The following is a 26,852-nucleotide window of genomic DNA, read 5'->3' on the forward strand; positions in this document are numbered from 1 at the left end:
ATCCAAATACCCACATCAGCGCTGATAACAAGCCCAAAGGAGGGAATTAGAGCCTTCCTTCTGGAGTCGCCCAGGCTTAGCTCAGCTCAGGGCAATTGTTTGGGAAGGAGAATAGATACTTTTTATTACATCAACTTCTGACCTAGTGGGATTGTACAAAAGCAGGACATTCCTCTTTTCACAACCTAAAAAGTATACTCAGAATAAGAGTAACCTGCTACTCCACAGCCTTAAAAATCCTAAAAGCTAAATATAAAGAATACGAATGTAACAGTAAAACAAGTGTCATCCCCCAACACTTGTTCTTTCTTCTACACACAACCCTTCCCTTTCAGATGGTGTGTCAGCAAGGTTCAAAGTCTCAAACTTCAGCTCTTCTGGATGAGTAAAAGCCTGAAATTGTCCTGTGTGGAACAGCTGCATTGACACGGAGATGCAGACATTGCCAGTGGACAGTACAAGGTTTTTGAATGACAGCAATGAAAAACTGTATTTCAGGATTCTTGTGTGAATTAATCTGGTCCTTCTGGATATTAGGTAGTCCAGTGCTTGAACTAAAGAAGTATATTTAGAATGGTTCTTTTAACACCGTCTCCCACAACATTATCATTTGGAAATCGAGTATGAGACAGACAAGGAGCCTGTAAGTGGGCTGAAAATAAGTGGGCTCAATCTCTCTCACCTGTGAGTTTTTCAAGACCTGGCTAAAAAAAGACAACCTGATCTAGCGTTAGCATCTTCCCACTATAAGCAGGATGTTTGACTACATGACCCGCAGAGTCACCCTTCCCACTGACATTTCCACCATTCTGTGTGTAGGAAGCAGCAGTAGCATCATTGCCCATGTGACTAAGGCACAACAGAGAAGTAGAGGTCTTGGTAGGGTTACAAGAGCACCTCCTGCTCTTTTCAATGCCCAATTCCAATACAGTACCCTGGATTTTAAATTTACCTAAAATACACAAAATCTGTTGAGTAGCCTACAGAATTAGCAGTTAAATTACTCCTGAGGACAAAACAACTCACATTGTTACATGCACAAATGTCAGCAGCAATTTGTGAGAGGGTTCAAACTAGAACCCCAGGGTTCAGGGGTTAGGAGCTACAAGATTTCTGCAGAAGGAAGGACTCTCATATCCCTCTTCAGATATGCAAAGTTGGAATCATTAAATGACCAACCACAGACTGACTGTAATGGTTACAACATGAGAAAACAGACAGTAACAGGATTTTCTAAGATCTCAAAAGATTATTGATTTGTAAAAGCACATCGGTTTAACCACGAAGTGAGGACAGTTCCATGACATTCTCAGGCCTGTGCCTTGAGAATCCCTTCAGGCTCTGTTAAATGCTTAAGATCTTAATTAAAAGGTGTCTTTCAGGCTTCACAGATGATCTGGGAAAACACATTCTTAAGATATAGCCAGACCATTACAGGAATATTTATTAAACACAATTTCACAAGATCAACATTATATAGCAGAGGAAATAGAAATGCAGAGAAGCTTTCACTGATAGAATTCTGTTACATAAAAAAACCAAACCCTAATACCAAAGAAAGATCCAAAATACCATTCATAAAAATGATAGCTTGATTTACCAGATCCTCACTAAAGGGATCTGTAGCCCCTTTGATCAGCCACTTCAAGTGCTTCTTTATAAAGGAACAAAAGAAGGGTTGTGTCTGTTTGTATTGTTGACTTGATGTATTTTAAATAAAAAAAGCCCAATTAAGGCAACGAGCTGTAAAAGAACTTTAGCACATTACAATCAGCAGGCAGATTATATGCCAGTAAAATCTAAAATCTCTAGAAATGTTATTTTCTGCCCCCTCCCCATTTTGAGGGCAAGCTTTCACAGTAAACTCATAGATATTAAAAATCAAAATCTCTTATTTGAAGTCAAGTGATTGATACGCTACTAAATCTCTCAATAAATTGTTGCAGTGTTTAGCTACCTTCATCCTCTCATCTCCAAGGTCAAGGCAACTACAGTGAATTATATCACATTACAAGACTGTGTTTCAGGATTTTTTGATCCATAATTCTCATCCCAAAGGAAAAAAAAAAGGCATAATGAAATTAATCCAGTTCCTTCTATAAGCTTTACTCATGTTCAGGGATTAACTGCAAATATGTGGATGCCTGAAATCTTCTGTTCTATTACTATCATATAATCTTCTGTTTAAAAACATTTAGAGGCATAAGACTAAAGGGTCTACTTCTTTTGACCTAATTGACTAGTGTTATACAGTGCATGACCTGATGTTATCAGAGCCAACAGTGTGCGACCTGATAGTAAAATCAAGAAATAATTATAATTACAGATCACTGTTGCCAGTACAGACATACTTTTGATACTGTCTGAAATATAAAAATTGAAGGATGATTAATATCAGGTTGCGCGATTAAATACCTCTTGATTAAAATTTAACATAGCAATAGGTATTATTTGGATTCAGGTAACATCTGTTTTGATCTTACTAATGTGCTAATATTTAACAAAAAAATCAGTGCAGAGTGGTACATGAAAGAGATATCCACAGGCCCTGTTCTGCTACTCCTCACTTTATTTAAACTCTGCTGTTCAGCAGATTGTTGCTAATTGCCAAAAGAGGCAAAAGACAGTGTACTAATGCCCATTTTGTAAGCATTATCTAGTATGTTTCCCTCCTTTTAAACCATTACCTACAGTCTTTGGTTCATACACTCCCCAAATTTCTTCCCCGTATCATGCTAGATCCCAGTATCACCACCCAGAATACTTCACCTTCGTGTAGCATTTCTCCCATACTAAACATTTGATAGGCTAGTAACAAAACCAGAATGTCAGAGTTCCCAATACCACTATAAATGTGCTTCACCCTGCATAATCTAAATGGCATTATCCTATAATAAAAGAAACTATATTAAAGACCATTTAAATACTGTTCTATCTAGAACAGCTTTTTATAGGCGTCTCATTGCAAATGAATTATGTCAAAGCTATGTTTTAAAACTGTTCCTGTTTCATTGTATATGAGCTCTTCATCCCTAATACTGTAAAGACTCAAGCACAAGCTGATCTAGAAATACACAGACACAGAAACATGTAAGAACATGGTGTTAGAAAGGACAAGCTTGAGAGCCCTGCAATCACAAGAAATACTGTCATGTGATGTTTTTATTAAGCTGATCATGTTCCAGACTAAAATGTTAACCTTACAAAGCCTGAGGAGAAGCTGTTGGTGTGGTGTCTGGGCTTTTTTTTGTCTCTTCTTATGCCAGTGTTCTACTTTTGTGATTAGACTGGGCAGACTTCTGGGAAAGATCTCACCAGGGCTTTGTATGTAATAAGCTTCTACTTCTTGGTCTCTCTCTTTGAAACATCTACACCCACTATTTCATCTTAGGATATCCACCTTTCTTAAGACTCATTGCATGTCTTCATCTGGTCAGCTAGTATCCTCACGTCCACCTCTGTTATTTTATAGTAATTCTAGTGCAGAACTTCTTGTTACTAGACCTTGAGTCCAAGTACAAAGACCTGCAGGGTCATTTTTGTTCCACTTTAGATCATGAAAGGGATGGTCTGTTGCACTTTTAAGAGATGCATCCCACAACATGCAGATTAAGGAAAAGGTAGACAAGATGCCTTTGAGCTACTGTATTTTCTCTTTCCCTTGTCATGAGCTGCCCCCAGAGAGGAAAGTGTTGTGGGTACAGTAGCTCATCATAAAATGGCATAAGCCATAAAACTCTCCCCAGAGGAAGTCAAACAGCTCTGAAATGCTGCCGATGTTACAAGAGAAGTGTGGTCTGTATTTTTAATTAAGTCTTGCACACTTCACTATTATAGTTTTCCCTCAGTTCACACAGCAAGGGTCTCTCGTCTTCATGCAGCTGCAGCTCTTTTCCCAGACATAATATGGCCAGACTTGGGGTAAGACTCTCACCCTGCAATCTGTCACCACTGGAATATGCTTCCAACTATAATGAGAGATGAACCACAGAGTGTAGCAGTATCAATTAGCAGAGTACATTATCTAAGTAAGGCAGGCTGCTCCTGCTCTAGCCTAGAAGCAGCAGCGAGATGTGCACAAAACCACACTACCTTTTAAACAATGACTTTTCTTTCTCATAGCTCAGCCTGGAGAGAAGAGCTATCATGATACCATGGCCAGTGAGACCGAGAAAGGAGCAGAAGATACATAGATATGAAGCACACGCACTACGGACAGGAATGAAAGACTACTGAAAGCTGCATTTTTCTCAACATTAAGAGCTACCTATATTATACTGTTAATTCCTCTGTGCTCTCCATATGAGAATTTGGAACCTGTAACCCAGACAACTTAGGGCAATGTTTTACTGTCAGGGCTGGTCCATATTTGAAATTCCAATTCCATAGGAAAAAAAAAAAAAATCTAGTTTTACTTTGCTTTTGGTTCCAAATTAGAACTTCTAAAATACACTCCAGAGCAAAAATGTACTGGTGGGAAGGACCAGCCAGAAGAAAGGGGAACAGACTGAAACTGTTTTAACCTTAAACTAAACATTTTGATAAAATTAGATTTTCTTTTGATAATGATTTTGATTTATTTGACATTATTATAATCTGACATGATCTAATAGAAGTCAAACATGTAGACTCTAACTGCATAATTATAATTAAAAATACTTTTTTCCTTAAAAAAGGAAATACAGTGATTGATATTTTAAGTAGATATAAGTAATCAAAGACAAAGGCAATAATGTCCTGCAACTTAAACACACTGCTGGAAACTGCTACAGTGCTGTTGCAGATATGGGAGAGAAGGGAAAAGCATTCTCTCTTCCATCACATCACACAGTAGATACAACACATCAGCTGTGCTGTAAGATGAGGCTACATTCCCCTCTGTTCTTCTACCTATAAAAGCTACCTCGCTGTACTGTAAAAATGTAACAACAAAAAAAATCAGACTGTAAAAATCAAATGAAAAGGTCATGTAATGTCAGAAGGCTGGACACCCGGAGCATCCACATAGCTTTTCACAAAGGAGTGGGAAAGCTAGTGTTAGCTGGTCTGCTCTATCACTTCACTTCATTAAAATCCCATTATGCACCACAGGATATGGATGAGATCCTACTCCCTGGTGGAGAATTGAGAGGGAGAGTCTGGAAATAAGGCAAAAGAGAAAGAGATTTAAAAAAAAAAAAACAAACCCCAAGAGGATAAGAAGAGAACTACAAAATATTTAGAAGCTTAAGGGAAAATGTGGCCTTGCAAACCAATAGCTTAGAAGTTCATGGCAATTGCTGATGGAAATTCTAAATACACACACACAAACATTTTGTGTGTGTTTCATTTAATACCCGTTTGTTTGCTTCGCTCAGTTTTGAAACCTTAGGTATGATGGGATCACAGTTAATGGAATAAATAATAGTGTGTTGCTATTCTTGACTGAACCAAGAGTTATTTTCCTTGCTACAGAAGCAAACAGTCCAAAGGAGCAAAAGTGATGAGGGCTTCTTGTCTTAAATCACAGTTTTACCAAACAGCCTTGTACACAATACATGAACAAGCCTTTGGATTTTAAGTGCACACAGTTACAGTGTAGTAAGCCCTGCTAATTCCCTGGAAGATTTTGCCCACAAGGAATGTAAAACAATTACCTTTAACACAAAGTTATTTCGGTATTTCATTACTGTTACCAAAACAGAGAAGTAGAAGAATGGCATTTTTATTTTTCTGGCTAATTTCCTAGTTCATCCCATAAAAGGAAAAGATTAAGGAAAAAAAGGAAGAGAAGGGAAGAATAAATATAGAAATATGGTTCTTACCCTGAAGAGCGGCAGTCTGGTTTATTTCTTTCAGAGCGATCTGTGAGAAAGGAGGCATAATATCAGCATAAAAGTTGGATGTTCTTTAGCAATACTAATACAGAAGTCTTAAAAGAACTGTGACACCATATGACTAGCAAAACCAAAAGCTGATTCTGTTATAATACTGTTTTTCTGCACTGGACTACTCTGTCTGAGGCTAGGTAAAATTACTGCAAGTTTAACGTTTGTTAAAATTCCTCTACTCAAAACACAGTGTATTTAATGTTTTGTATTAATGCTTTGGAAGCTTCCCCTCCCTTTAGCTGAAATGAATAGGACTTTAGTTTAGGGTAAAAATAAGGGAGAGGGAAGAGGAAAAAAGAAAAACCACAGATTACTCAGCGCAAAAAAATCATTCCATGAATCACGGGCTGGCAGAGTTCCCTGACAGGATGGGAGAAAAATCAGCAGTTGGTTGCAGCAACATCTGCAAATACACTGAATCCAGTGCAGCCCCATCATTAACTCTTTGACTTCTGAGTGTTCTACATACTGAATGTTTCTGTTTTTAGAAAGGGTATTTCAAGTAGCTTATTTGCACTAGTGACCCACAGATAAAAATCTACAAAGTACAATCATATGAACTCAGATAAAATTCTTTTGCTGAAGAATATATCAGTTGCCAAAGCCATCTCTAGATACATTTCTAGAAGTTTTTTAAAGCTCCAATATGCCAAAAAAGTATAAAATACTTTCCTAAGAGTTAAGATTATCATACAAGCATTACAAAATAACAACTACGCTGTGTTATTAGAATTCACATATTAGCAGTTATATTGTATGTCCAGAATATCTCTTACGGCATGACTTTTGAACTACCTGAAAGAAGCAATTGAGATTTGTGTCCTCCTAAAATACATATATTCTAAAATTAAAGGGGAGTTTAATAATTTATTACAGAAAGATCTACTATGCAATTAGAAGTATATTCTTAGAGCTATGCATAATCTCTAGCGATCATGGTAATTTTGCTTCTGATTCCATCCATTCCACTATTTTTCCTGTGTTAGTAAACACTTAACTGAAAAGCTTGTCTATACAGAGGAATAAGAATCTTCCTAAAAAGATTTTCATACTCACAGACTATATTTTTAACCTTAAAACTCTGCATTTGAAATACATTTTCTCTTAATAGCACACATTTGTTTGTGCAGCTTTACCTCATGCACAGAGGAAAAATATCCCTCTGCATGTTTTATGTGCTCATTTGATTATGTTTTCATTAACATGGTAAAAAACTATTGCATGTCAACAGTGCTCAAAGAAGTATCTAATGCTTTTTCCATCCATAGGTGCTTCTATTGAGCTGTCATAGCCACGCAGTGTGTAATTTATTGTGTTTCTGACTCACAGTGATCTCCATTTCATCACACCATGCGCTACTCTGTTAGCTAAAAGCAGCATGGTATAGCTCAAACCAGCATTGCAGCAACAGCTGTTCAAACATGCACAGAAAGGGTCCTTCCATCCTTATCATTTGTTCATGTAACCTCCTCACCTGTGGGCGCTGAAAAAAATAAGGCAGGACTTCTACTGAAATCTCCTTACTGTGTGTTGCTTGTTATTAGTGTTCCCTGTTACATACGCAGCCACAGCCCAACAGTATTCAGACAAAACTTTCCCACTTCTAAAAAGTTCGTGTGAGTAAAGCAGTGAGAAGGAAGAAAAGGAGTCAGAGCACATGTAAACACAGCATCTGGCAGCTCTCCCCCTCAGCCAAGGTCCAGTCGACAGATCCACCACAGCCCGGCCACACCACCGCAACCTGCTCATCCAGGAAATCAATGCAATTCCCTTTTCCCTTTTGTTTTATTGAAATGTTGAAATGGGGAATATTACCTTCGTTTTCACACATTTTATTTACTGATAAACTTAGTGAAAGCACATCATCCGCATGTACACTGGTCTTACGAAAAAGAACAAAGGGAAATGTAATCCTACAAGCAATGCCGTTAGCACTTTAAAGCAGAAATAAAACCTGCACCTGTTTAAGGTTTTTGCAAGCTTAATCTTTTAAATTTGATTTAGTATCAAGTGTAACAAAAGGCTCAAAGAACTGAAACTTTCAGTTTAGTGCTTAAATTTTGCAACTGTAGATGCTGTTTTGGCATTGCATGCAAGCACCACTTCAAGCAATGTCATACACCACACACCTCCAGGATATGAAAGCCCAGAAAAAGAGGCAATTTTTTTTTTTTTAAATACACATATGTATATATGTGACATTTAAACACACACACATGCAGATCCCATTCCTGCATTCCGCAGGCAAATCCACGGCTTGCAAAAGTTGGGTCACAAAAGTGCATGCCCACAGCTGATTCTCTTTTACTCTATACATGTTACCTCAACAACTGAGATCTCTCTCTGTAATCTTTCCTAACAGCAATAAGCAAGAAGATCATACAAATGCAAAGATCTGAAAATCAAATCCTGCACTACAGTTTTTCCTCCATCAAAGACAAATTGCTATAAAACGTTACGGGACATGAAGTCTTTCTAGCACAATACTGTCTATCCTTCAATTCTAAACTCTGGAAGCATTGTCAGATTAGAGCAAACATTGAATGTTTACTGGGCCAACATGCACAATGAAAAAACAAGGCAGTCCGCATCCCTGCACGGGAAATTAGCAAAAAAAAAAAATTTCCACTTCCAGTGACAGATACTACTTTCCAGACACAGGCTTCCACAGATGAGACACCAGTACTATTCCCTCTACCCTTGCATTGCTAAAGTAATACAATTCCTTGCTGTGTATGTAGCTACAGGCTAGGAATTCCGAAGCTGCTAGTACTCACAAGCTAGAGAACTGGATTGTTTGATTCTAAGTTTATTTTGATTAATGAACTGTTCTTGAAAATCGGCATCATCTCCCTAACCTGATAGTTAGAGGAGAACAGCGTGTTGTTTGGGCTTTGTGCTAGCGTGGCAGATCTGTTCTTAATTTACTGACAACTACCCTAGAGTTGGCGCAGTGCTATCATCTCTCTAATTTTACTACTGCAGATTTTGCCAGGTAGTTCAGACAGCTCAGATAGCACAGACGTACACCACAGAGATGGTTCTTTCGCAGACAGAAAAAGGTTCTTTCTGCCTGTCCTCCAATCCACAATTTGCATAGCCAGAGGCTTCCAGTATCTCAATCCGTAAGAACTAACCATCCTCCAACCTCCCGCAGTCCGGACTTAAGAGATTTTCTCCAGTTCATACTAGTATTTACGCTTTAGAAAACCTTTATATATACGCCCTTATACAAATAGAGCCAGTGCAGGAGAAATACATTATCCTTGCCCAGCAGCAGAATACAGTGCAAGAAGTCAAGGAACTTGCAGGTGGGGCAGATGAGGGAGGTGGAAGAAGTCAGAGACTCCTGGCTGAGATTGGGAAGACTGGTGCCAAGTTTTAAGTACTGCAGAAGAATCAAGGAAAGCATCAGGACACAAAGATCTGCTATTTATACCACAGCTGTTGGGCAAATCTAGTGTTTATTTACAAAATCATGCTGTGTGTATTTCATCAAGAGCATGGACATGTTATGCCTTTTTTTCATCATTCAAAGATCGAGCGGCAGACAGAAATGCCATGTTCCAGTTGCTTTTAGAAAAGGTCAGGTTTCTTTAACTGCTGATTTTCTTACCCTTCAAGCATGGGAAAATTATCTCCTTTGTTTGCTTTTAATATGATAGAATGGGTTTTCTTCTCAAGGAAAATACAAACATAACCATCAGGAGAAAAATAACTGACTCAACATTATTTCAGTTGCTCCACAAACTCAGAATAGCTTAAGTTTCTGCCAAAAAGACCACCAAAGCAGAAAACAATAGCTTTTAGGACATTCACTCTTGTCTCTGGCAGACAAGAAAAGAAAAGGAAAAAAGCAACTCACACCAAACAGAGCCATTGTTTTTCTCTGTTTATTTAGCAAGCTTCTTCAAAGTATCTTGTTGCTAAGAGTGACTTCAACTGAAAAGTGTGCTCTCACTAGAAAAAAATTTAAGTATAAACATGAAATGCTTTTGAAAAATGAGTGGAAAGTTAACACACATTCTGCCGCTTCAAACCTGCAAAGCTACTGGGGAACTTCCAATGCAATTACCTCCCGAGGTAGGTAACTTCCCACTCTTAACCCCATCCCACGGCTTGATCTCTTTTAAAAGGTGAATTGGCTGAAGGGTGCAAAGGGGGACACATACCATTTCCATTTCTGGAAAATACTGTATTTTTCATCTTAATTATGTCTTGAATTGAGCAGCCACCAGAGGGGGCAGGACATCGTAACGCTTTTCAGGAAGACGTAGTTAGAGCAACTGACTGTCTCCGTCTCTGTTGTTTTTAGACTCTGATAGTATAGCAATGGTTTCATAATGAAAAGTAGCATGAGATGCTTTTGTAACAATGGCAAACCTCTAAATAAACCAAGCAATGGGAACAGTGGGCTCTTAAGCAGTGCTGGCAACTCCAAAATACAAAACATACAGAGAAGTCATACTCTCAGAATAGGCAATTGTTGGAAGAGGCTGTACAACTTGCCCTAATGTGAACGCATTAATCCCCAATGAGCACACTTTGGTAAGCTTCCAGGTCTTAACAAACCTAGATGCCAAGATCGATGCAGCAACTTTACAAGGCATCATGTAGAAATGCGATGGCTCATACCATTAGTTTAGCAACATGTATCTTGACTATTATCCAGCTGATCATAGCTAAATGGTGCAACAGTCCCCGTTAATCAACCACATTAGATCAAGAGTTCCAAATTTCCATTTCAAATTGCCAGTGTAGATGGGGCCCTCACTCAAACTAAACTGCACATTTTCGGGGAAAAAGATCCACATTTGCGCAGGATTTTCTGTGCTAGTCACTTTATTTGCACAGAGATAAGCAATAACTGCCATTCATATTGCAATATTTTTGTCTTCCATTCTGTTAAAGCACACTGTGGCTCACAGTGACTTTTCTTTTTAGCACTTTCACAGGTAAGGAGTCAGAACAATGCAAATTAATTCCACTGTATAGCATCTACTATAAATTTCACTCACTTTTATTAAGAACTGCTGTAGAACAAAACCCATAAAACTGAACACTTATTTATGTACTTTAGTATTGTAACAGCAGAGTCCCTTATCAGTTGTTTAAGAGGCAGAAGGCTGAAGGAGAGATTAATGAGTGGCTTGGAAGAAACTTTTTTCATTTAGTTTATATATAGCTTTCCCTTTACTCCAAAAGGCCACAAAACCAGGACACACTCAAAGTTGATAATTGTAAAGGCAGACAGTTTTTGTACTTCCTTTAAATTTTGCAGTATGCTGCTGAATTCCAGAACAGTACATTGTGGGGAAAAAAAAATACACTACATAACCCCTCCAAATTAAATTACACTAGTCTGTCAGTTTTAATCCTAAGCAGTAACAGAATGTGGTAAGCACAAAGCGTTCCTGCAGTTTTTTATACTTGGAATAATGCTTTTTTCCCCCCACTCTTAAGCATGACTGATATGGGTCTGTGAGGGAGCCCCAAAACATACCTAAGAACGCACTGAACCGCTGTGGTTGAGTATTTAACCTTGAAACCTACTGACCACCATAAAGCTTGTAATTATCAAAAGACCATACTCTTTAACTTACTAAAGAGAGTAACAGTAAACTATAGTCACCTTTAAAGCCTTTTCTGCACTTGTACAATATATAAGTGAAAAAAATTTACTGGACAACGGAGGCCACATTTGCCCGTGCTACATTTGCTGCTGATATGCTTTTTGTGACTTTGAATTTCCGCCCCCTCACTCTTGCTCCGATGTTACTCCCACACTGCAACAGCAAAAGTGCATCGGTATGAACATATGCACCAGCATAAGAGTGGGGCTGGTACAGAAACAAGAGAGAAAGCAAAACAGACTGCGTACACTCCCACAGAGACTGGGTAAGCTCTCACCGCTTCTCGAAAAGGTCCCTGTTACAAGAATGTAGACCAAACACAGCACTGGGAGCGGATCTTGTTCTTAGGCCATGAATGATAAACAAAGTATATAAACAATCAAACATATGCAGCATATGCATGTTACCACACTTGTACCTTCTACCACACTTGTTTAAGAAGGAAATTTAGGATACAGTTGTTTCTAAAGCCCTTTTATCAAGAAATAGCAACTCCTGAAAGTACCAATCCTCACATCTTCATACTAGATATCCCAGCTGATCAGTGCAATGTAATTCTCACATTATGTACTTCAGGTACAAGCAGACATACGCATCCGCACACCACCAGAGTCACGGTAGGAGCTACTCAAGACGAGCCCTACTACTTAATTTTTTCGATACTTGCATGAGGAAAATACCAATTGACTCAACTTTTTGATAGATAAAAGATTTATAACCACAAAATACCCTCTTATCTAGGCATTTCAGAAATGTTAGATCTACATTTCTAAAAAACATTTCTCTGATGTTGCTAGCATTGCCAGTAAAAGGAAATTATCCTTCAAGATCATGGTACTATCTTTTCCTTCCCAAATCAGAGATCCATCATAGCTGTAGTGGTTCTGCATGTCTCAACCAGACAACAGAGCTCAGTCTTACTGTATGTCTGCCTGCCATACGGTGCTGATACACAACATGCAATAAATGCAATACAGTTAGACGTGTGAATAAACACTGTATTAACAAGAGCATCTTACAAACATTCATACATCATACCAAGATCCAAATGTATTCACTTATTTTTTTCTACTCAGGGTGTGCTTGTGGACCAGCACATTCGTCACCAAAAGAGCCTCCAGCTTTGAACACCTGTGCGTAGGTATGCTTATCTGTCACAACATGTCCTTCACCACACTAATTAGGGGCAGAGTCCATGCTGAGAGACCTACGACATGCACAGGGAAATATTGCTGTTGAGTGACTAAGACAAGATAAAAGGCTTTCTAAAAATAATGTAAAAAGAACTATTTTTTTAATGTTTTCTGCAGGGCATTGGCTTGTTTGGTTTGGCTTTTTTTCTGTTGAACAAGTTTCCTAAACTTGTGCATTCCTGGCCACAGGCAGAATAATTTGAGGCTATGACCATGGGGGATATCACTTCCACCATTTAAGCAGTCTCCTTTGACCTACACAGTACAAAACCATGTGTTGCAGAAAAAGCCTTTGTTGTATACATTTCAGATAATCATTTACAATTTTTGAGAAATCACACCCTACCTTATAACTTTCAAAAGATGAAATCTCCATCTACTATGCTATATAGTAAGAATATTTATTCTTGGATCTAAAACACTTTGCAAATTTCACCCTTCCCACCTTCCCTGCCAACCCAACAACCCTGTCCCATTGGGCAATTAAAAGTTTTCTGAATTTGCTTACCCAAAACAGTATGTTTTGATTGTTGAGATGGCAAATCTCAACAACAAAGGTCTCCAGTGTAACCTTACACATTATGCACTTGGAATGTAAGTCTTATTCAATGTGCACAAGACATGGATTCACAATAAAGTGCTTAATAGCAGTATCAGAAGAAGATATTCCCACTTTGATATCACAGGAAACTAATTCAGCTTTAAAATAAGCAAACAAGAAAAATCCTTTCTTGATTATTTCATCCTGTGAAGCCACTGACAGCAATAGCGATGACACTGCCTTAATTTAGGAACCAGACATTATGGTGACTGCAAGTAAGTGCATAGGTCTGCACTTTGGGAGGAACTGGGAGACTAGGGGGATGAAATGACGCAGAGAGAAAGAAAATTACTTATTAAAATAAAAGATTGTCACACACTCAACCATAAAAGAACAATCTCTACAAAAATAGAAGAAATGTACCAGGCAAATAACAGTATTTATTTCTCTTAAGATACCACTGAAATACTCAATAGCTTGTTCTTGGCATATTTTGTGGTCCCTTGTCACTATTTATGATGAAAGAATCCTCATATTGTTTACCCAGTCCACATAAAGCCACCTAATAAGAGAACATTCTTAAACCTCAATGATTTTGTTGCAAGTACTGATTTTCTACAGAAGTGCACTTGAAATTAGCCTATTAACAAAATATTTTCCTCCAGTGACATTATTAATTCTGACCAACAGTCAACACAGAAATAAAAAATTCTGGGAAAGTGAATGTAACAATTGCTTCTCACATGCATTGGGTTTTTCTTCAGTATCACAAAATGGATTATTCCCAAAGGGGTCTCTTGCACTTTATTGTAAAACAAAGACTACAAGATCTAGAAACATCATAAAAGGGACTAATTTAAAGGTGTAAAAAAAATCGATTTGTTTAATTATGTTGGTATATATCAATAAATGGCTGCAGCCTGAGATAACCCTCATCCATTAGCTTTGAGCACATGCTTAAAAGTTGTGCAACTAAGCTAGTATTCCACAGAACAGGAAGCCCAGCACTTGACTTTTCTTGAAACACGCCATATTTTAATGCGTATTATTTGATGACGTAGAGATCAGCATCCAAAATTCATTTTTTAAGATGTGAGTCACCTGGCATTCTGAAGACATTTTACTGAAGTGTGAGATGAGTTTATGCGCATCTATTCTAAGGTAAGCATTACGCATCTACCAAATCCCCTTTAAAGTATCTCAGACTCCGTTACTGGTGTAACATGTGTGCGTGTAAATCTGCTTATGTGTGCCCTTCGGCCCTTGAGGACCATCCTGACCAGAAGTCACTATGTACAGCTGGATTCCTTGCACCGTGATTTCACCTCTTGCAGTAGGCACACCTGTGCAGTAAATCTGATCACCCTGTAGCCCCATCTTTTGCATCAGCCCAGTCCATGGGAAAATGAAGGTCTGCAGACTCATCTGACCAACACTAAATTAGGGTCTTACTACAACTTGAGATAGGAGTTTGAAATGGAAAGCCAATTCAAACAGTGGGAGCGCATCCGAGGTCCTGGCTAATCAGTAAGAGTGCCAACGAGCAGCAGACTACTGAGGAAGCCCACAGGTCCTCAGTGACAAGGACAGAAAGATGCAGTCGCTGGACACAAGTGCCATTACCTTCTTAACACAGGTCCACTTGCCTAACCAGTGGGGAACATACAGATATTCTCCCAAGCTCCAAAAGACAAGAAGATAACAGTGTTTTATAAAGAGGGAAGACAGGAGGAAAAAAGAGGGGCACAACAAGGAAATAGCAAGTTACAGAATAAAAACACCACCTGTGGTGATGAAAGAGAGGCAGGCAACCCTTCCAGAGCACAGGGCTTTTATACCACTTGGTAAGAACTGTAAGCATGCTCAGCAAAAATAAGTATGGTTCACAACACACAGCTTGGTGTATTATTTTTTATTTAAAAAGTGAAAACATGTTTGAATTCAACATAATTTACAAACCATATACAAATCATAATAAAAATACTGTGGTGTCTCTGTGTACAAAATGAAAGCTGTAAGTCACTGTTCTAAGAAATGCCTTATAAACAACCACTCAGATGCATACACATTTCATTCTTCACGTGTGGCCCTTCTACTTCAGACAAAAGCTGACTGCACCTATATTTGGGCTCCTGAGAAATTACAGTATTTCACAGAGCCTTCTTATCTGTTTTTCCAAATGTTTAGCAATTGTACTTCCTCCTCCTTCCAGCCTCTCAAAAAATACACAACAGAAAAAGCAGCTATTATGAAAGTAATTTTTTAGCTGCTTCTAGCCTTGACATCAGGCTAGGGCATCTTGTTGCCAGTCTTCTAAATGCAAATTCCATCCATTCAATTGCTACTCATGGTAACACGAAGCAGTTTTCCTACTGTTCAGTGAAATGCTTCAAAAACCATAAGGCAACTTAAAACAACCGAGCAAAAGGATGGCAAAGCCATAAGCATCCAGAAACCCTCAAAACAAAGGATCTTGTGTTTACTGCAGATAAACCCAGGGTTCCTAGGCACTTTGGTAATGCTGGGAGAGACTGTTCCAGTTCTTTGGTACCTTGGAGAAACAGCTCTCCTCCCATGCACTCCCAGGCCTCTCCTTTTCCCACTCCTGTGCACACACCAAAAAGGCCTACAGATGCTGTCAGAGGCATCCAACCTCTGTAAATACACTAATAAGTACCTCTACATTGCTACGGTACCAAAAGTAAAATACCATAATGACACACCTCAATTAAATAGTTCTTGATAATGGATCCATGAACATCAAGCTAGTGGAGAGCACTTAGAAAAATGAAGCGTGCCTAATGGCACAGCAGCAGCTACCATGCATTTCACAGAGGTGATATTGGTGATCTATCAGCACACCAGCATGGAAAAAAAGATTTTGTCATCATGAAGTTATGCCCATAAGCACTGAATAAATGAGGTCTGCAGTAATATCCCATCTCATCGTTCAGTGATACCTGTCTCATGCTGGTAGTGACACTCTTCCAAGCACTGTCTTGACCTGCTTAAACAACAGGCATAGTAGACTGCAGCAGGTGTCCCACCCTCAGCAACTCCATTCTCAGGTGAACTTCACCATTCCAGTCTGGAGATCACTGGGTGTTTCTTCAGACATACTTGCAAAGGTTAACAAGCTTATGACAAATGACCAAGCTTACAGCATTTGCCATCCGATAATCTGTGGCACATGACAATGCCATTTCAAAGTACTAGATAGAGGGAGAGAGATTTTTTTTTCAAAACTTTTACTTTGATCCCAAGTCTCACATTTCTACTAGTTTCTGCACTCTAGATTTACAGTGCAGACAGTCATAAAATGACTACAGCACACTGATGGAGCAATTTATTATGAGAAAGTTATCAAAATGCTGAGCTTGTTTCCAGGCGTTTATGTCCCAGCACTCCAACAGGATGAGCCAACAGCATTTTAATAATGAATAACATCACAGCACACTGTTCGCTCAAAAATTCTTGTAAATGATTTAACACAGATGGGTACAACTTGAACCAATTTTCATGTGCAGATCTGTGATATTAAGTGCTCAGGTTTTAATGCAAGACAGATGAATACATGATGAATACATGATGAATACAAATTTATCACCTAAAGAAAACAACTGATATTAATTTTAGCTTACCTCTTAAAAATGGAAGCAAAATGTTATAGCTGAAGAAAAAAAAAATCAAATGGCTTTTCTGCATACAATATTCTATCTAGAAGGAGAATGGATCAGAAACCCCTTTGCAGGAAACACAGTGCTTGAAAATTTACCTAAGTTTTTAAAAGTGTAAATCATCATGCTGAAAACCGTATTAAAAAAAGCAAAATATAGATAAGAAATTTATCATAATAATTCAAGAACTAGTGAATATGCAGTAAAAATACCAACCAGCAGGTAAAAGGTAGTAACTGATTTTAGATAATGAATAATTGTGTACCTTACTACCATGTAAGAATTGAAGATCTAAGTGGATAAAAAAACCCGAACTGAATTAATGAAAGATGAATCCATGGGCAACTATTTAGCAGGGCCTTTCATTTGCAGCCTCCAAGAAGTTGCTAAGACATTGACTGCAGAGGAGAAAGAATCTTTCTTGGAAGTAAAAATGGAATCCTAGAAGATGTTTCTTGCATGCTTCCCTGAAGACATTTGTAGGTGAATGTAAGAGACAGGTTACCTGAAAAGATGAACCTTATGTCTGATCCAGTATGTTGTTCCTAAGGACATGAAAATTATAAAATTCTTGTTCCATGTTTTTTTCAGTTTGCATAATGGGGCACATATGAGCTACTATCATGGCTCTGAAAGGCTGAGGCAGTAAACCCTATTAGTTATAGGAGTGACCATGTCAATCATTTGAAATCTTCTGCACGTTCTGATCAAATCAATTTTCTCCAAAAGCCTGAACAAGCTGACTGAGGTGGTGACTCACAGCCAAAATAAATACAACCACCTCTTAAAAAGCTTAGGGGATAAAAATGGCAGTAGGAAAGAAAGTGAACAGTAAGAACTGTTGCATTCAGCTTCTACTATGGTGTGAACATTTTCAGCCTTGCTTTCATCAAGCCCTTCAAGCTCCACACAGCCATAGAAGGCACGTATAGATTGCAAGACTTCATAAGCCAATTAAGTTCATCTTTGAAGCATCTTATTTAGAATGCCATTAAATCTTGTAAGAAGATCCTAAATTCTCAATTCAGAATGTCAAATTGATGTTTTTAGAATAACACATGCAATCCATACAAATCTCTGCTGATTTACACCACCACGTGAAGCAGTTAGTGTAGCACAGCACTACATCAGATGGTCAGTTTAAAAATACCAATATCCATAAAATCCTGTGTCTTTCAAAACTCATACAACATTGAGTGAAAAAAAGGAAGTTTTCCTGCTATGGGCCATCAACCCCTAAATCTGTTCTTTCCCGCAAAACTTATTTTTGCCCTTCACTGAAGGGAAGGATGCTTGCCAAGCATAAACCACAGATAAACAGATGATATATTGGCTTCCAAAGTCTGCTGTTGGAATGCTTCAGTAATTTTGGTGCATGCTGTCTCTCAAGAAAAGAGTAAAAATCTTGGCCAGCAATGAAGCCAGTGCTTCCACTCCATTTTTGCACAGTTTGAGAACCTGAATAAGCGAGGCAGGACCTGCACAATGAGAAGGTTGAAGGGGATGGACTTCTTTAGTCTGCCAAAGAGAAGGCACGGGAGCTATGTAACAGCAGCATGCAGCTACTTGAAGGGTAGCAACAAAGACCCCAAACGCAAACTTTTCCTGGTATTAGTGGACAATATTACAAGGGGCAATGGTCACAACTCTGGCTTGTGAGGTTCAGGTTGAACATGAGGAAAATTCTTTCACTAGGAGGTAGTGCAGCACTGGAGCACGTTACCTGCAGAGGCAGTAAATCCCTCTCTTTTGGGAGACTTTTCAAGACACAGCTAGACAAAGCCTTGGCTGGACAGATAGATGGTCCTGCTTCAAGCGGGAGGCTGGACTAGGTCATCCCAGAGCTCCCTTCCAGCCAACACTTCCATGGCCAAAATGACGAAATCAAAGAAACACTCCCATGGCCACAAACACAAATTCATCAACACAAAAAAACCCTAAATCATGCTACATGTAAAGCACTGTATTTAACTGTAAATCATAAGCATCAACAGAAGAAGTTGACATCAAATGGCTTTAACTGCTATCAAAATAAAATAATTTTTTTTTCTCATATTGCACATATTGTATGATATAATTATTGAAACAACACACACATCAACTTTTAGTGGAGAGAGTGTCAGTACTGCTTCTGTGTTGTTTCCAGATTTTAAATCAAGGCTATACTGTCAAAAATAAATAGTGACAATTTATTTACAAATTATTAAAGTTTTTTTCCACCTCTAAACGACAACCACTATGGTAAAAACTTCTTGCAATGAGGTTATGACTCATTCTGCCCTTTGCTGTCTATCCCCATTCTTTATGCAACAGCCCTGATTTATCATTTGTTACCTTGACAGGAAATGATTGCTTGCAACACAGTTAACAACATGGTCTTCGGGCAATCATAGCTCAATGGGTTATTCTCTTTGGCTACAAACTCACCACTCCTTATGCAATGATACATTTTTGTGCCTTGCTTTGGCTATAACCTAAATGAAGAAGGTCCATTTCATCACATAATAATAATAATGATGATGATGATAATAATTATTATCATTATTATTATTATTATTATTATTATTATTATTCCTTCTACAGTTTCCTTGGCTAGGGAATCACCCTGTTGACTATCAGAAGTCATTCAATTATTTTCCTTCATTTTTAGAAGGGTTGTTTCTTCAGAAGACACAACATTCTCTGTGTTCAGTCTACGCTCTTGGCCAAGGAACTGCAAGCAGGGGTTTTTTTTGTCACTGACTTGAATTTCAAGATATGTTGATGAATTTCCACGTATAGGCTACATTATTTAACTTCCACAAAAGCTTTAGTTAGTATCTTATATTTACCTCAAGCAAGATAAATTCAAAGACTATGAAATTTTGTGGAAATGTGTGCAGTAACTTCAATGGGCTATGGAAAAGGCCTAATGAGATAATCTTTTTCATACTTACATGATACAACATATTAGCACCAGTTAGAAATTATTAAGGAAGAATTACATTATTTGTGCTCTTTGAATTTTAAGAGTTTTACTGTAGTGGTTCCTCAAGCAATTATTGAAACTGAAGCCCTTAAGCCTGCATTGGGACTACAAAAACAAAACAGACTGAATCCCAGGAGAAAGAGGGAAGAGATGCCCAGCTGGCAATCAACTCTACTGCTTCCTGCACCTGTGAGCCAACCAATTAAATAAGTGAGTAAACCAAATACCCACTCCCACCCTCTCCAATCCTCCTCTCAGCCCTCTTTTTTAGGGCTTCTTGTGTACACATGGACAGACTAGCAGATCATAGGTAGGCCTTATGCATTAGTTTATCTGCTCTATCAGGATTATTATTTTTCTTCTCTGAATAAGAAACGATAAATGGTTAGTCTCGCTATGGACGAGGAGAACAATTTCCAGATCAGCACAGAAGGACACCGGCATGCAGACAAGGAAGTTTCCAGCTGAACAATGCTGACTTCTGTTCTGTAAAACGCAGATCTTTCCACTTCTTAAATATAAGATTTAGTTAATATTTTAAGAACACAGCAACCAGCTCTTGGAGTCATGTTTTTCCTAATCACACTTTCTCTCTGTTCAAGGGTCATGGGGACCCCTTGGCAAGCACTAAGGTCAAGCTGTTCATGTTATGACCCAGTGAACCCTAAAGGACATCATCACTTAATCAGTCCCAGATTTAAGAATTTCATGAAGAATCTCAGACCATCTTATTCTTTACTTCTTAAGACGAAACATGTATTTTGCATTAATATGGGAACAACTGCTGAGCATTCTTGTTTCAAATTCTTAATTTATCTGTAAAAGGACCATGATGCCTGCAAATTACTGTTCACTGAATTTCATCACACACACTACACAAATATACCCCCATAACCTCTCAGCATGTTGAGCAGTGAAATACTCAACTTTAATTTGTTATATTGGACACAGCTCATTGTTCTCAGCTTCCAAAACAAGTCAGTGCCAGTTTGATGTGGGAGTTGTGGGAGTGTAAAAAATTGATCCAACTCTGAACTAGATTTTGTTTTGGCAAAAAACCACCCGAACAATCCAAAGTACTCGGTCAATCAACCAACTAAAAATAATTATTTCACTCATAATCTAAAATTGAGTTGAAAAAGTCACAGAAAACATCTGAAATACTATGAAGAAACAGAAATCGGGGTGGAGGGTGGGAACCCAGAGAGGTTTCAGTCAGCATAGCAAAACTCGTGTGCAAAATCTACAGCCGCTGTGTGGGAACAAACCACAGACAAGCATTTGTGATAAGTAAAAAAGAGCAATATTAAATTAGGTCAAAGCCTTTCCTTGTATTATTGACCATCTGTACTTTTAACCATACATTAAAGTACAAATCACAATAGCTCTTCATTACAAACTCAAATAAATTTCACTATTGACTTCTATATTTGGCAATTTTATTTTATTTCTAAATAAGAAAACATCTGCCACATCAACAATGGGCTATTCTTTCTCAAGGAACACAGACCAGAATTCAAAGTGAAATAATAGAGATACTGAATATGTTAAAAATTTCTTGTGCACTTTACATAACATCAGAATACCAAGATACTCCCTCAGCCCTAATGCGGTGGGCAAGGACACATAATTAACCAATGCAGTTCATAACTAAGATTTACTATATTCACTATAAACTTTCCTGCAGGTCTACGTATTTTAGTCAGTAGTCACAGAACAAAAAGCTAGTCAAAATAGGAAAGCACACCAGATTAAGGTCCAAAGTTAGTCTGGAGAGAGCCTGTAAGTCTATGGGGAAATAGGATTTTAGTTTGTTTTTTTGCTGTTGTTTCTTTGGGTTTGTTTCCACTTTATTAAAAACAAACTAAATAAAAACACTAACATTCTAAACAAAAAAAAAATCCAGTAAAAATCCAGTGTTCTCTATTACTTCCCAGAGCAATAACGTATGTGATGGAAATACGCAACAAGGGGGGTAGAAATCGATCACATCATTTTACTTATTTATATTGCTGTAAAAAACCCTAAATGTCTCCAGCAAGACTGGCTTCCTTTCCCACAGCAGGTGACCAGATGATTCAGTTTAATGAACCTACACAGCTACTTTTATTCTTCTCAATTTTTAAAGAATGTATCCTAGTTCTCTTCCTTATCACTTAAAATACCTATACATTAAAAAAAAATACCTATACATCAAAAAAAAAAATCAAACTTATAATACAAACTTATAATACAAAATAAAATTTCATTAGAAAAGTCTCAAATTGTTCTACTTAATATCTTCTCACAGGTTTTCCAGAACATGCTAATTAAAAAGCTTTCTTGAATTCAAAGAAAACAATTCCATCATCATGACATGCCGATGGGGTAAAAACAGGTAGCTGGACAAGCCAGCTGATCTATCCACGACTACTCCATGGACAAGGACAGTTCTGCCCATCTCATCTGCTCATGTCTCCAAGTTTTCGTTCCCCGCTTTAACATCAGCTCTGGCACTTGTCTAGTGCTTAAGCAAGCCTCTTCAGCTCACTAAACCAGCAAAAAAAGCCCCCAACCCAGACCAGAAAAAAAAAAAACCCAACCAAACAAATAAAAAGCCTCACATGAGTGGATCTCTAACAGCTCACAGGCTGCAATTTCACAGCAACCTAAGCCAAACTAACTCCTGGCTGGCATAGCCTCCTACCTCCCTCCGGCTGCATGTTCCTAGTCGTTCCCTTTTGCCAGCTTCAACATTCATCAAACCATTCCAGAGAGCTGAATCAGCAGGCTCCCATCCACTGAAGAGAACAAGAAAAATAGCTCTCTGCTCGGCCAACACACCATAACAGGTTGGTGCAGGTTCTAGTGAGCACAAGGGCTCCAAGAGAGGCCTCAGCAGCCACCGGGTTAGATCAGCCCAGGCTGCCACCAAACCATAGCTTCTGCGAGTTCACTCACCAGCAGGTCGGACAAGCAGAGCTGACACACAAGAGAAGTGCACATCCACGAAAGAGATCACACCTCTAGCAGCAGCAAGCTGTTAGATTAGTTTAGCTGGCTTGATCCTACAGTATCTGGGGTAGCATGACTGCAACTAGCTTCAAGGGAAAATACTACTTCTTCATTCCACAGTCTCCCTTCTTCTTGTCCTCCAATAAAACAGTGCTAATTACACGTCTGAGTGTTTACTAAGTCAGAAGCATTTGTGAACTTTCACCATTCAACTACCACTTCACGTACACGCCTTGTACGCGCAGGACAAAGGTGAGCAACTGCCCTGATGCATTTTCGTGCATAAGCTGAACATACCAGAAGTTTAAGTTGCTCACATTCACAGTTAGTTTAACAGACTAAAATGCTTAAATTGATAGTCTGTTAAGATGCAACTACAACATTTCTCAAACCCTGCAAAAATATCCAACAGGCTTTTTTAACACTTACCTACATTACCATTTTGGCAGCGTAACTGCATATTACACACAAAAAACCCCCACTTACTTTCAACAGGTTTGTAAATAAACGTATAAAAGAATTGTCAAGTAAGGGAAGAACAGCAACCTCATCCACCTCAGGTGATAGTCTTCACGGATGCCTTAAGAGTGCTCTGCTGGGAGTCTTCATGCTGTTTTCCACTGTAGAGTCTTGCAAACAGGTGGAAGGAAGGTGAGAGAGCTAAAGCAGAATGCTATTCATTCACACATACTTTACACTAGTAAGGTAAACAGTGCTGGGCCCATTTCAGAGGGGGGTTGTCAGGACGAGATAACAATAAAAAGAAAAAAAGGGCACAGGCCCTTTATTACTGCTTAGTAGCATTGTGCCAAAGACAAACTCTGGGAACAAGCTTAGTTCCACAAGAAGGCAGCAAAGATTACACACATATATAAACTGTAGAACCAATTACACGTTTTCCGCTAATAAAAATCTCCAAAAGAAACACCTTTAAAAAAACAGACATCATAACTAGCAGCATGAACATTTAGCTATTGAGGAAACCATACAGGAACCAACACTTTTTTTGCACCCAACCCTAGACAAAGCAAAACCCTGCATGCATGCCAAGCCACAATGGTTTCAATAGGCTCCTGCTAATGCTGCACCTGCCCAGATAGGCAGTGACATAACTAGGGTCACTGGAAGCCACAGGGCCTGCCTGTTGCAAGTTTTCCTCTGCGATCCCTCAAATTGCAGGATTTTTGTCATCTATGAGGGGACACTCAACATCTTGTTGCTCAAATGGATGCAAACCCACATGAGTTCTAGAAGTTACTATATCGTTAGGGTTGCATCATAATTATTAAAAATCAGAATATTTGGAATTCAACTTTAAACATGCAGTGTGGCTGAGATTTTCCCTGGTAACAGACCTTAGGAAAACGATTCATTCTGGAAGGGATTTTACACTGACAGGGAAAGAAATGCTGTGTTCACACCTCGGTGACTACAGAACGGCGATATACGCATTGTCCCTCAATTAACAATGATGTCTGAATTAAATCCTTTCAGTTGCTGCCAGGGTCCACGGGATTTCATCATTTGAAATAAAAGCTTGTTGCGACCTCCAAGTCTCTATAAAGATGTATCAACCTGCTCACTCCCAGGCTCCTGTCTCCCTGCTTTCTTGTATATGCCACTTCGATCTGAAGGCCTGCTGTCCGTACCTACGCGGAAACGGTTACATGTAGACAACTCTGGTATCTAGATGTTCCTCCACCTCGGTAATTTCAAGAAAAATCGGTGTTTTCTTTCCTGATAGGGCATCTTAAGCCTCTGAAGGTGTCTCAGGTGGCCGGTCCGTGTCTGTGTTAGCGCTGTCCCGGAGCCGGAGCCGGCCCTGGGCCCGAGCCCCGGCGGGCAGCACGCTTGCGGCTCACGCCGGCCCGTGGCTCAGGTGCACCTGAGCTGAACTGCCCTGACCCCGGGTGAAGCCGACCGGGATGGCACAACACGCTGGGGCGGCACCGTCAACGCCGCCCAGTCCCCGGCAGGAATTCGGACCCGGGGCCGGGGCCGGGGCCAGGGACAGCCCAAAAACAAGCGACGCCACGGCCCGCCGCGCCCCCGGCCCCTCACCTGCCGCTGAGCTCAGGGCGGCCCTCCGGTGCCTCCTGCCGAGCTCTCGCAGCTCCTCCTCGTCCTCCTCCAGCCTCCAGGCTTCAGCCATCGGCGGCGGGGGGGCGGCTGACAGCATTCAAGAAGCGGGGACTGCCATATCGGCCCGCCGCTGGCGCCTTCCCCTCAGCACGGTCGCCCAGCCCCCGTGATCCTCGTGCCTGCGCCGCACCTGCGCCCTCTCCCCCCGGCTTCTCCCAGCGAGCTTTCAGCCTGGGCCGCGCCGCTCTCCAGCCGGCGGGGTGGACGGGGCCGAGGCGGGACGAGAGGCGAGGAGAGAGGAGAGGAGGCGGCGGCGGCCTTTCCTGCCCATCCGCGGCTCTCCGGCGTCAGCAGGAAACCCCGCGTCCGCCTGGCACCGCCACAAAAGGGGGCGGAGGAGCCGGCGGCGGGGGGAGTTATCCGGCGGCCACCGCCGGGCAGCGCTCGGCCGCGGCGGGCATCTCGCCGTGCCCTGCGGGGCCGGGCCAGGGCGGGGCGAGGGGGTGGTCACTGCCGGTACCGAGCGGGGTGGGGGGGCCGAACCTGAGCAGCCCCGTGCTACGGGGGAGAAAGGGTTTGTGGCGAAGGGCTCCGAGGTCTTCCTCCCCTCGCGACGAGGGTCAGGAGGTGAAAAGGGGGAGCGGGACGGAAAGCAGGGCGCCCCAGGAGCACCGGGGGTGCTGGCGGCGTGGAGCAGAAGCCCGGCCCTGCTGAGCTGGGCCCTGGGTCGGCTCCAGGCGGAGGGCAGGCAGGCGTGCAAACGGCGGCCGGCTCTAGCTCGCGGCCAGGAGGATGTATTTCTTGGCGTGGGGCTCGTCAGGGTGGTTTAAACCACTTCAGGAGAAGTGATCTTGCAGACACGCTTGGAACCGGTGAGGTACACGCTTCCAGCGCAGAAGCGATATGAAAAATCTGGCCACGTTTCAGGTTGGACGCTTAGAAGTCAGGTGTAGTTTTAGCTTAATTATTTTTTTTTCCTGGGCCTTAGTTGTCCATATCTAAAATTGAAATTATCTTGCTTATTCACGTCATATGGTTACTGTAAAACCAAGCCATCAATGTTTTTACAGATGATTCTGTATTAGGCACCACTAAAAAAAGCATATAAGGAAGTTAAATTCAGCTTCAGAGCAGGTGAATAAGGGACAGTAAATAAATTAAGTATGTGACCACAAATTAGATCAGGAAGAAACAACAAAACGTTGAGTAATCCTAATGTTGAGCAATATCTGTGCTGACTCACTAAGCACCGTCTACTAGGTACACTGAATAAAACAGATTGTGCAGGTTGAAAAAAAATGTATGTGATCACAAAACTGAAAAATATATCATAATGTGTGAATACAAATTATTGTCTATGCATTTCTTAGTGTTTCAGTGCTTGACTTTACAGTCATTGTTCCTTAACAGAAAGTTATTTTCCCTGCCAGATTTAGTGTTCAAGGGGTATAATAGTTACACTTTAGAAGCACATAAAGCTTTATACTATGAAAGGACATAAGGCCAGTGTGCTGGTTTGGGCTGGGATAGAGTTAATTTTTTTCACAGCAGCTAGTAGGGGGCTATGGTTTGGATTTGTGCTGGAAACAGTGTTGATAAGACAGGGATGTTTTCGTTCTTGCCGAGCAGTGCTTGCACAGAGCCAAGGCCTTTCCTGCTGCTCACCCCACCCCACCAGCGAGTAGGCTGGGGGTGTACAAGGAGTTGGGAGGGGACACAGCCCGGACAGCTGACCCCAGCTGACCCCAGGGATATTCCATACCATATGACATCATGTGCAGCCTATAAAGCTGGGGGAAGAAGGAGGAAGGGGGGCATGTTCGGAGTGATGGCGTTTGTCTTCCCAAGTAACTGTTAACCGTGATGGAGCCCTGCTTCCCTGGGGATGGCTGAA

The 26,852-nt window shown here is 40.3% G+C and overlaps 1 protein-coding gene across 1 annotated transcript in view; it reads right to left on the bottom strand.

The window, feature by feature from the left end:
* SH3D19 (SH3 domain containing 19) overlaps positions 1–25,158 on the bottom strand; it is a gene marked incomplete at its 3' end in the record, with an annotated part of 81,680 nt that extends 56,522 nt beyond the window's left edge. Inside the window, exons 1-2 of the mRNA XM_081999716.1 lie at positions 24,938–25,158; positions 5,805–5,844 (exon numbers count right to left, since the gene is read on the bottom strand). Of these exons, the coding sequence (XP_081855842.1) occupies positions 5,805–5,844; positions 24,938–25,055 (158 nt within the window). The 5' untranslated portion in view covers positions 25,056–25,158. The remainder of the gene's footprint in view (positions 1–5,804; positions 5,845–24,937) is intronic.
* Positions 25,159–26,852: the final 1,694 nt, after the last annotated feature.

The sequence above is a fragment of the Phaethon aethereus genome (assembly GCF_964289735.1).
Source record: "Phaethon aethereus genome assembly, chromosome: 4".
In the NCBI taxonomy this organism is placed as follows: Eukaryota; Metazoa; Chordata; class Aves; order Phaethontiformes; family Phaethontidae; genus Phaethon; species Phaethon aethereus.